The sequence below is a fragment of the Myotis lucifugus genome, unplaced genomic scaffold (assembly GCF_000147115.1).
Source record: "Myotis lucifugus unplaced genomic scaffold, Myoluc2.0 scaffold_310, whole genome shotgun sequence".
NCBI lineage: Eukaryota > Metazoa > Chordata > Mammalia > Chiroptera > Vespertilionidae > Myotis > Myotis lucifugus.
The window spans coordinates 952,034-962,349 of NW_005871358.1; the positions used below are offsets into that span (position 1 = coordinate 952,034).

Sequence of the window (10,316 nt, forward strand, 5' to 3'; positions counted from 1 at the left end):
ACCTTCACATCGTCACCCCTGCCTTCCCCCTCCCTCACCCTCACGGACCCTGCTACACCCATACCTCCTCCAGGCTGGCCTTAGGGAACCGCTGCCTTAGTGTGAGACCAGTCTCCCCTGATCCTTTCTGACCTCCCAGCCCCGCCCACTCTGCCCTCTATCTTGTGACTCAGATGGACCTCCACCGATCCAGAGGTGGAGGGGGCGCAAGGGGCTGGCCCCTCGTGCCCGCTGTGCCCCAGCCCCCCACACTGACCTCCCCCCACTCTCCCTGCAGACCCTGGGCTGGGACGCCCTGCTGGCCCGGCGCCTGCCGCCGCCCTTCGTGCCCACGCTGTCAGGCCGCACAGATGTCAGCAACTTTGATGAGGAGTTCACCGGGGAGGCCCCCACGCTGAGCCCGGCCCGGGACTCGAGGCCCCTCACGGCCGCGGAGCAGGCGGCCTTCCGGGACTTCGACTTCGTGGCCGGGGGCTGTTAGCCTGCTCCCCTGCCCTTGCTCCCACCCAGCTGTTGTTAGTTTTTAAAAATGCCTTTGGGGTTTGCCCCCTCCATGCATCCCTGGCTCTTTTTGTTCACAGTAATGGGAATGGAGGGGCGTGATGAGAGGTGGGGAGAGTAGGGTGGGAAGATGCCTTGGGTTATGCTGGGGGGTAATTGGAAGGGAGTCAGGGGAGGATGGGAACTTGGGCTGTCACTATGGTAGGGAGCATGGACAGGCCTTGGAGGGAGGGGTTCAAGGCTGTGATGGGGCGTGGCTTGGGGGTACAGCCTTGGGGCTGTGTTAGGAGAGCTCAGAGCCCCCGTGGGCGAATGGCTGCGGGAGTCCGTCCTGGCAGCGGCAGGGCCAGAAGCGCTCCACCACCCTCACTGTTCCCACTCGAGCCTGGATCCTGGGGCTGCGGTCGCAGCACTCTGCGCATGCTCCTGCGGCTCCGGCTCCGGCTCCGCGTCAGGCGGCCTGGGCCCCCGCGTGGCCAGTTCCGGAACTGCACCGCCGGAGGAGCGCCCCGGGCCTCTGCCACCCGCCAGCGGCCAGACGCGTGCTGAAGCACCAACGGGACACACCGCCCTGGGCTGGTCCGCAAAATGGCTTTATTCCTCGAAGGCTCCGCGCTGCGGACCTTGCCCGGCATGGAGTGGTCTGGCTTAGTTGCTGGGCCTCCGGGTGTGCCTAGAAGTGGCTGAGGCCACTGTGCCGGGAGCTGCGCAGCGAGCTGGCCTCCCAGGTGCTTCTGGTTAGACCCAGCGCGGGGCTGCCCTTGGCGCCGGGCCTCCGGGGCAGGAGGCGAAGCAGTTGGCGCAGCACGGCTTGGCGCAGCAGGATATACACCCAGGGGTCCAGGATCTGGTTCCACGAGGCGAGGCGCACGGCCATAAACAGCGGCCGCTGCAGGGAGCTGGAGCCCCAGCCCCCAACGGCCAATACCACCAACACCTGCGGGAGAAGCCGCTGTGAGCGGTGGAGTGGTTGTCAGAAGGGGCCCAGCGATGGGTGGGGCTGGGATGGATGGGAGCTTGACTGGAAGGTAAGGGGGTTGTGAGCGTCACGGAGGAAAATGGGTGTCTTCGTGAAAAGGAGCTATGGAAAGATCGGCGAAGAAGCGGGGCCTCAAAGGACATGGAGAAGCAAAGGCCTTCATTGAGTGGGGCTCGGACTAGAAAGAAGAGAAATCCCAGGTGTCCCAAAGGGCAGAGGGCTGAAGGGAAGAAGAAAAACGGTGTGTGTTGGGGGGGGGGGGGCGGGGGGGGAGCCAGAGAATGGAGTGTCAGGGCCTAGAGGTGTGCGGCTGGGGAGGAAGCTTGTGGGGTTGGGGTGAACTACGAAGACCCCAAGAAGGAGTAAGATCAGGGGGCTTGGAGGAGGGGTGGACTTCAGGGAGAGGGCAAAGGGAGGGCTTTCTTGACAGGTGGGGCTTGAAGGGGGCGGGACTCTGGCTGGGGAAGAGAGAGAGGACAGGAATATCCTCGGATGGAAAAGGTAGTAGGGGCCCAGGCGGGAGCAGGAAGAACTTGGCTGAAGGGGCCGGTGCGCCCCTCACCAGCAGCGGGCTCCAGCAGATGCACGACACCACCATGATGCCCACGAGCTGGCCCACCATCTCCACGTCGTGGGCGCGGGCTCTACGCGTTGAGCCACGGCCCAGGATGCCGCTGGGGGCAGCGGAGGCCGAAGCGACGGAGGAGGCGGAGGAGGCGGAGGCCGAGCGGAGTCCGCGCCCACCCCATCGCCGGCGGCTGTCGGGGCCTGAGGTCCGGGATGGCGGTCGCGAGCGGCGTCGCCAGCGGGCGCGCAGCAGGGCCAGGCCGCTGAGCGTGTTGCACACGAGCGCGGCGAGCAGCGCGGCCCAGGCCGAGGGCCGGCGAAAAAGGCCGGCGAGCAGTGCTTGGCCCCAGCCGCCCCGCCGGCCCCAGGCCGATGAAGCACCACGTGCCGGGGTACTGCAGCTCGTAGCGGCCCACGCGCACCAGGGGCAGCAGAGCCACGGCCAATGGCCACGGCGGCCAGCGCGGCCAGCACAAGGCGAGCGCGGGCCACCGAGACGTGCGCGGCGTGCAGCAGGGGCCGCGTAACCCCCACACAGCGCTCCACCGCCATGCCACAGCCCAGCAGCAGTGGGCACAGGCCAAAGAAGACCATGCAGCCACCCAGAAAGTGGCAGGCGCCTCCGGCCGGCGGGCGCCCCGCGGCGTACAGGCGCAGCACCAGTGCCCCCGGGATCACATGGCCAGCCAGGTCGGTGGCCAGCAGGCTGGCGACGAACAGCAGGAAGGTGGCCGCCGAGCGGCGGCGCCGCATGCGACCCAAGGCCTGCGCAAGCAGCGCCAGTGCCAGCAAATTGGACACCGCGCCCAGCGTCATGGAGAAGATGGGCAGCGCTGGTGATGCGCCCCCGATGCCCGGCGGTGGCCCAGTGGATGCGTTGGGGGCCACAGGTGCAATACACGTGGTCGCCTCGCCCACCAGGCTCAGGTTGAGGGGCCCGTAGGGGTTCATGTCAGGTGCTGGGGGTGGGGCTGGGGAGAAGAGGAGGGCAAGTTGAGGCTGGCCCAGGGCACAGCGCCCACTGGGACCAGCTGATGGTCCCTTTTTGGGTCATTAGGGCCCAAGTGACCCCATGGCAACTCCAAAGACCCTGGTGCCCAGTTCCTGACTCCTCCTCTCCTCTTTCCCTCCCAGCTCTTGCTCCCAGCCCCACTCTGCCTCACTGCCTACTTCCCAGTTCACTGTGGCTGCCCTGGCCCCAGCCCCCTGGTCTATCATAGCCTCTGGGTCTCATAGACCCACCTCCCATTTATATCATAGCAAATTCCTGGTCCCCTGCCACATGATACTCACGGACCCATTTCTGATCCTAGGGCTCCACATGACCCCACTGCCCCATCTCGGACAGCCCTCATCATGTCATCTCTACTCCAATCCCATCTTTGATGCCCACAGCTCCACCTCTGCCACTGTGGGCCCATCTCTCTCCCCACTGCACTGTCTCTGTCGCCATGGCCCCATCTCTGTCCCCCACATTCCCATCTCTGAGCTCCATTGCTGTCTCCCTCTCACTCAGGCCCTACCCGACCACAGCTACCTCACCCAGGATGCCCCAGGGTTCCACTCCCGCCAGCTCCACGTCCCTGCCCCAGAGGCCTCAGGCTGACCCAGGACCACCCCTCCCTTGATATCCAGTGGTAAGGGCTGAGAGGGCATTACTGCCCCCTGGGCCAGAAGGGAAAGGAGAAGGGACAGATGGTTAAGAGCAACCAGGACAGATAGGGCTGAGAACACAGGATGAACAGGTAGAGGGAACCATGGCCCCATCCTTCTGTGCCCTCCAGCCCCACCTGAGATCCTTGCACCCCAGTCTTCTTACCTGGTGGTGCCTGGAACACCAGGTCCCCATTGCCTGCTTCTCAGTCCCCGCTGTCCGCTGCGCTCCAGCTCTCCGGCAGGCCGCTCCCTCCCTCCCTTCCTACAGGGGCGGCTCCTCGCCGGCTCCCTGCCTCCTCTGGCTGCCCACTCAGGCCTCCAGGGGCTGCTCCACCCAGCACCAGCCCATTGAGGGGCCTGGGGGGGGGCAGAGACCCCCCTCTCTGCACTCTGGCAATGGGTAGGGGCCACTTTGGGCCCCAGCTCTCCTTAGAGGAAGGGGGGCTCCCATGGAGCTGTCCTGCCCCCGCCCCGTGACCTCCTCCTCTTGGTAGGGCAGGAGCACCCCCCTTCCCCCCAGGCTTGGGCCTCTCGCCTGCCTCATTAATAAAGTGGATAAAATCTAAACACTGGAAAATGTGAGCGTCGCCAGGGGCCAGCTGGGGCGGCTGCAGGGGGTGCTGCTACACCCATGGGGGCTGCGAGGTTGGGGGGCTAGCCCTTGTGGGGGCAGCAGCACTCCTTTGCCTTGCCAGAGCCTTCATGGATGTTGGGTGGGTGGTGGTGGGCAGTGCCTTGGGTGGACTAGCTTGGGTCAGGCCCAGCCAGGCCAGGAGATCCGCCCACTATTTACACAGGGGTTTAGAGCCCAGGCCAGGGCAACAGGGAGTCAGATCCCTGGAGGGGAGGAGGACGAGGCCCAGTGACCAGGGGGCTGTCCTACTAGTAGATCCTGCTTCAGGATGTGGTGAGGGACACACCTGTGGACACACAGCTGCAGCCTCACCTCCTGCCCTGAGAAGTAGGGACACAGTCTCACACCTGAAGACACACTATCATATCCCCTAACACCCTGAGACCAGCCACCATCTTGGCCTGTCCCCAGCCAGCCACATTCCTCAGAGCCTTGGAGTCAGCCATCATCACACCCCTGAACTCACTAAGGCATTTGCACCCCCAGCACCAGAGACATCCCCATAGTAACTGACTCTAACACTGGCCACTTTTCTCAACACCCTGAAATACAGCCCCTGAGATCCTTCGCTGATATCACCCCCCAGCCATATCCATATCACTCAGATACCCCCTAACAGTCCAAGTCACACTCCACACCCGAAACACAAGGAGTTGCAACGCCCTGGACTCCCCGAGATCTTGCTGGTCACCCCCTACCCTGGAAATAGGAACATCTAGACCAGCCGTGGGCAAACTACGGCCCGAGGGCCGGATCCGGCCCGTTTGAAATGAATAAAACTAAAAAAAAAAAAAAGACCGTACCCTTTTATGTAATGATGTTTACTTTGAATTTATATTAGTTCACACAAACACTCCATCCATGCTTTTGTTCCGGCCCTCCGGTCCAGTTTAAGAACCCATTGTGGCCCTCGAGTCAAAAAGTTTGCCCACCCCTGAGCTAGACTCTCACATGCTCACAGTTCTAGTCACATACCCACGCTCTATGTAGACACTGCGATTTATACGCACAAACACCTCAATACAGTCACAAATCATCAACACAGATACACAGTCCTCTCAACACTGAGACACACCCTTTCAGTAGAAGGCTCCTAGTGGTACGGACACATGAAACACCTCCAGGTGCCCAGGAATGCACGGAGTAACCCCGGCAATTGCTACCCCTGCCCCACCAGAGAATACAGCCATGCACCCCCATCTCAGCAGCACTCCCACTTCCCCCACCTTGGAGGCCAATTGCCCACCCAGTGGAAATGGGGAGTGGACTGGGCTCACATTTCCCCCCTCGGCTCACTGCCCCCAACATTCCTGCAGGGACCTCCAGCCTAGCTGGCTCCCCTCCCTTCAATCCTGGCTCTTCCCTCCTGGTCTGGCCAGGGTCCCGCCCCACCCCCGTCCCAGATCCCCCTTAAATCCTTGAGGGTGAAGAGGGTTGTCAAAACAAGCAGGCCGGGTTTCTGTCCAGTGCACAGCATGGCCTGCCGTGGACACCCGCAGACCCTGCACGTCCAGTCAGGTGGTGTGTGGCGGCATCATGGCTGCTCCCTGAGCTTCAGGGATGGGCTCCTCCCCATAGCACTTGCCCCCGCCCCCAGCGGGCCTGAGGCCGGTTGAGCCCCCTCCCCGCCAGCTTTCTTTTTCCAAGCCAGGCTTCCACACCTCCTGGCCCCGGTGCTTCCCACCACCCTGGGCTGTAGCCAGCAGCCTTGTGCCCACTGTTCACATCAGGCTGGGGTGGCAGGAGGCACTGTTCAAAAGGGAGCAAGACTTGAACCCTCAGTAGGCCAAAAAGCTCAGGCCTTGCCTGGAAGCCTGGTGGCCCACAGCCAGAAGCCTCATCAGGCGGAACGGGTGGGAGGGGGCGGGCAGCCAGGGCCAGCTCCTAATTCAATTTGGAGCCAGGGGAGGATGGATTTCAGCTGCTACATTTTTTCCCAGCCTGGGCCCATCCCACACTCTCACTCCAAGGCCACCAGACAGGTCCAACAGCAGAGTCTTTATGTTCGACAGCAAATTCAGATACAAAAGCCCACTGCCATCATTCCTCATGCCCTGTCTGTCCAGGGCTGGGCTGAGGGAGACATAGGAGTGGGGTGGGGAGGTGGGGGTTCACAGCAGACTTGTGTTTCAAATGCAGAGGTAGGGAGCTCCTCTGGAGGAATGGCGGGAGGGGGGATTATTGCATTTGCTGGGGGGGACGCTCCCCCTTTTGAATTCCTTATGTCAGGAAACCAGGGAGGTCAGGACCCCCAAACAGAACCCGAGGCCGCAGGGAGACAGAGGGACCAGTTTGGCCGCTGATGTGGAAAGTGTTGCGGGCGGGGTCTGGCTGCCCAATCTGGCTGGTTTCTCCCAGAGCCTGATCTGGCTGAGGTAGGTGGGGAACAGGGTGGGAGTAGGGGGGTAGCTGGGGACCCCAGCCAGGCTGGGAATTAGGGAGGAGTGGTACCGATTGGAGTGGGGCAGAGGCTCAGCCCCACCTCCACGCCACATCCTGGGACTGCTGGGCCAGGGCCAGGCTGAGCCGGATGCCGGAGCCTGGGCGGTGGTACCCCCACCCCAGGGGCTCCCACCAGGCCCGGCTCAGGTCATCGCAAGGTCCAGTGGGAGTCCTAGTATCGGCCGACCTTGGCGTCCCCAATGGCACCCCAGACGTCAAAGACGAACTCATCAGGAAAGGCAAAGTCACCAAGCCGCTCATCCAGGGCCTCGGCCAGCTCGTCCGGATTCCTCTTGTCCTTCCCAAGCTCTACCATGGTGGCCGCTGGGGGTGGGGGAGCAGAATGGAGGTGGTCAGGGCAGACCCAGTCCACAGGACCTGGAAGCCTCCTCCCCCAGACTCCCACCCCTCCCAGATTCAAACGCCAAGCACTCACCCAGCTCTGTGTCCCTGATGCCCATGTAACTCTCCAGCAGGTCATCTACTTTCTCAATTGCCTTCTCCTCAAAGGCCGAGGGCTGGAGGTGGGGTGGGAGGAGGGACAGGGGCATCATAATAATGTAAACATAACTCTAATTGTATTTACTAAGTGCCAGGTCTCTTTTTGCCACTTTATCTATATTAACCCTCAGTTCATTCTCAGGACAACCCCGACATTATCAGTATTATTATCCCCCCATTTTACAGACAAGGAAACTAATAAGGCCAACAAGAAGGGTCCTGGAGCTGGGAGGAGGCAGAGGTGGGTTTGAATCCAGTGCCTGGAGCCCAGCTGGAACACTCACCAGATCCTCTACAGTGGCAGGGCCCCGGGATCGGAGCCGGAGAGTCCCTCTGCCAGTGCCCAGCTGGGGGCCGGAGCCAGGACGGCCACCTCCTGAACGCATGCTGATCATGTCTGCGGAAGGCAGGGGAGGTGTGAGAGTGGGGGAAGCCCAATTCCAGCATGTTCCGGACAGGAACCAAGACATCCTGGTCTTAGACACTCCCCTCTACCTTTCCAAGCTCCTGCAGGCTCCAGGGGCAGTTGGGGGCTGAGGTGATCCCAGGAGGGCAGGATTCCTGACAGACTTGGCATGGGTGGGAGAGGGGCAGCCAGGGGCTGGGAATGGAAACGGCTAAAAGGGACATTAAAGGGGACCACATCTCTCCCAGGGCCCAAGGGACAGGAAGGGGATGGGGCCTTGATCTCTAGCTACTCTCCCCAGGGTCATTGCGGGGAGGGAGGGAGGGGCATAATAGCTGCTGGGCCACGGACCAGCCCTAGCTGCTTGGGGAAGTGTTTCAGAGTCCCCCACCCCCACCTTAGGGGCCTGGAGCCCATTCCTGAGAGTTAGTGAAGCCAAACTGGAAAGTGGGGGGGGGCTGGCACAGGGCAGCCAAGCCTGGCTTATAGGGGCTGGGGGGGTTGGGGGAGCTGGCCAGGGTTGGGGGCGCTTGGCTGGGCTAATGGCTCCTGGAAGCTGGATGCGGGGGCAACTTCCTCCTCGTCCCCACCCTCCTCCCAGGCTGGGCGGAGGGCCAGCACCCCCATCCCCAAGGCAAGGCGGAGCTGTCCCTCTTTCCAATTAGGCCTGCTGGGCTTGGGGCGCCACCTTCTGGTGGCTCGTGGCACTGCAGCCAGGACCCAAGTATATTGGGTGGTCCAAGCAGCAGCTCCTCACCAAAAGCTTTGCGGGGCTCCGTGAGCTTCAGTGTGAAGGTGCGTCCTCGGGGCAGCTCCTTGAGCAGCCGGGCCACCTCGTAGTGCCGACAGCCCAGCAGGCTCTGCCCGTTGATGGCCTCGATCATGTCGCCCACGCTAATGAGCTGGATGTGGTCAATGACGCTGCCCTCCTTGATGCGCTGAAGAGAGAGGAGCTGTCAGCCCTGTGGCTCCGCCCCCAGACCTATGGCCACCCCCCCACACACACACACAACCCTCAGGCACCTTGATGAAGGCGTAGCCGGCCCCGTTGTCCGTGATAGTGAGGCCCAGCGCCTCTTCCGACTTGAACACCTCCACCTCCTTACGCTGCCCCTTGACATGGGCAAAGATGAAGTCCTCCAGCCCAATCTGGCCCCCCAGGAGCTTGTCCATGTCCACTTTGTGGGTGTTGAGGGTGCAGAACATCACCTGCAGAGGTAGGAGACACTTAGCTCTCACCTCCCTCCCTCGTCCTTCGAGGAAGAAGTAAAGAGATTCTGGAAAGGCCTGGGGGTCCCCACCCCAGTGCCTGACCACTCCAGGAGCCAGGGCAGGGCCCCACTGGGATGTCAGCTCAGCTAGGGCTGAAATTTCTGTCCTAGCAAAAATCTCCCTGCCGGTTCCAGGGCACAGAGCCCGGCCCACGGTGGGTGCGTAGTACATGCTTGTGGAATGCATGAAGGGCACAGACACCCACCCAGCCTACTGAGACCCCTGAGGCTACTTCTTGCTCAGTCCCTCCTGTCCTCTCTTTCCTTGTGCCCAAGTCCTTGGGGTCAGGCCTCTCTATGCATCGTGGAGAAGTGAATCTTGCACTGGACCTCCAGCCCCCACAATCCACTGGGGTGCAAGCCTCTCAATGCATGATGGGAATGTAGCATCCAGTCCTGGACATCAGTTCCCATAATCCACTCGGGCGTAGGTGTCCCAATACCTGATGAAAACTCAGCATCCTGCCCTGGCCTCCAGTTCCCCATAATTCCGTGTGGCATAGGCCTCCGCATCTGCGGCTTTGGCACTGAGCCACAGTTCAGGACCAGAATGCACGTCCAGGCCGCCAGCCCACCGTCAGAACCCCGGGACTCCCTGATGTGTACCTCGGCAGCTGGCAGCCGGAAGGCCTCCGCGATCTTGCCATACAGCTCCTTGACATTGGTAAAGCCCTCGATGCGACCAGTGGGACTGCCGTGGGCCAGCTGGGTGTGGAACACAAGGCGGGGCCGCAGGGCCGGGGGAGGGGGAGGCAAGCCCATTTGGGGCCCCCCTACCCCACCTCCACCCAGGGGCCCCGGGTCCTCCACACCCAGCCCACCACGGCCTGGCTCAGCTTCTTCATTTTCCACCAGAGGTGGCGCCTTTTTCCGCCGCCCCAGTCCCAGTGGCATGAGCAGCGGGAAGAGGGAGCACGCCCAGGAGATCTGCAGGGTGAGAAAGTGGGTTTAGGGCCTGCGCAGTGGCCCCAGGACATCGTTCCCCACCATTAGCATCTACAGGCCCAATGACAGAGAACAGAGTGGCCTCAGTTCAAATCCCTGGCCCCAGCACTTTCATACTCATACATAATATTAGCAGCTAATATCTATACAACCCCATGCTAACTGCTCCATGACCTTACTTAACTGTTACACTGCATCGTGATGTAGGGATCATATTATGTTACTAGAGGCCTGGTGCACGAAATTTGTGCGGGGGGGGGGGGGGGGCCCCTCCGCCCGGCCCCCAAACCCTTGGGATCCAGGGCCTCCCAAAAAGGGGGAAATCCCCCTTCCAATCCCGGACCATTGGTTTCTAATTGCTCTACCTCCCGAACGCCCTTAAAAAATTTGTCTGCCCGACCCATCACCCCATAA

At 61.8% G+C, this 10,316-nt stretch overlaps 3 protein-coding genes across 7 annotated transcripts in view; 1 reads left to right on the forward strand and 2 right to left on the reverse strand.

The window, feature by feature from the left end:
• PKN1 (protein kinase N1) overlaps positions 1–558 on the forward strand; it is a 21,692-nt gene extending 21,134 nt beyond the window's left edge. The window contains 1 exon segment of the mRNA XM_006100333.3: positions 235–558. Coding sequence (XP_006100395.1) covers positions 235–481 — 247 coding nt within the window. The 3' untranslated portion in view covers positions 482–558.
• A 531-nt stretch (positions 559–1,089) lies between these two features.
• PTGER1 (prostaglandin E receptor 1) lies at positions 1,090–5,078 on the reverse strand. The gene is given in 4 exon segments (XM_023763952.1): positions 1,090–1,438; positions 2,043–2,402; positions 2,404–2,493; positions 2,495–5,078. Coding segments are annotated over 4 exon segments (1,218 nt in total). The 5' UTR covers positions 2,999–5,078; the 3' UTR covers positions 1,090–1,174.
• A 1,237-nt stretch (positions 5,079–6,315) lies between these two features.
• GIPC1 (GIPC PDZ domain containing family member 1) overlaps positions 6,316–10,316 on the reverse strand; it is an 11,929-nt gene continuing 7,928 nt past the window's right edge. For all 5 annotated transcript variants that reach the window (XM_006100335.3, XM_014465761.2, XM_023763940.1 and 2 more), the window contains 6 exons: positions 9,564–9,884; positions 8,710–8,895; positions 8,444–8,624; positions 7,565–7,677; positions 7,216–7,297; positions 6,316–7,103 (listed from right to left, as the gene is read on the reverse strand). In XM_006100335.3, the coding sequence (XP_006100397.1) occupies positions 6,952–7,103; positions 7,216–7,297; positions 7,565–7,677; positions 8,444–8,624; positions 8,710–8,895; positions 9,564–9,851 (1,002 nt within the window). In that variant the 5' untranslated portion in view covers positions 9,852–9,884 and the 3' untranslated portion in view covers positions 6,316–6,951. The remainder of the gene's footprint in view (positions 7,104–7,215; positions 7,298–7,564; positions 7,678–8,443; positions 8,625–8,709; positions 8,896–9,563; positions 9,885–10,316) is intronic.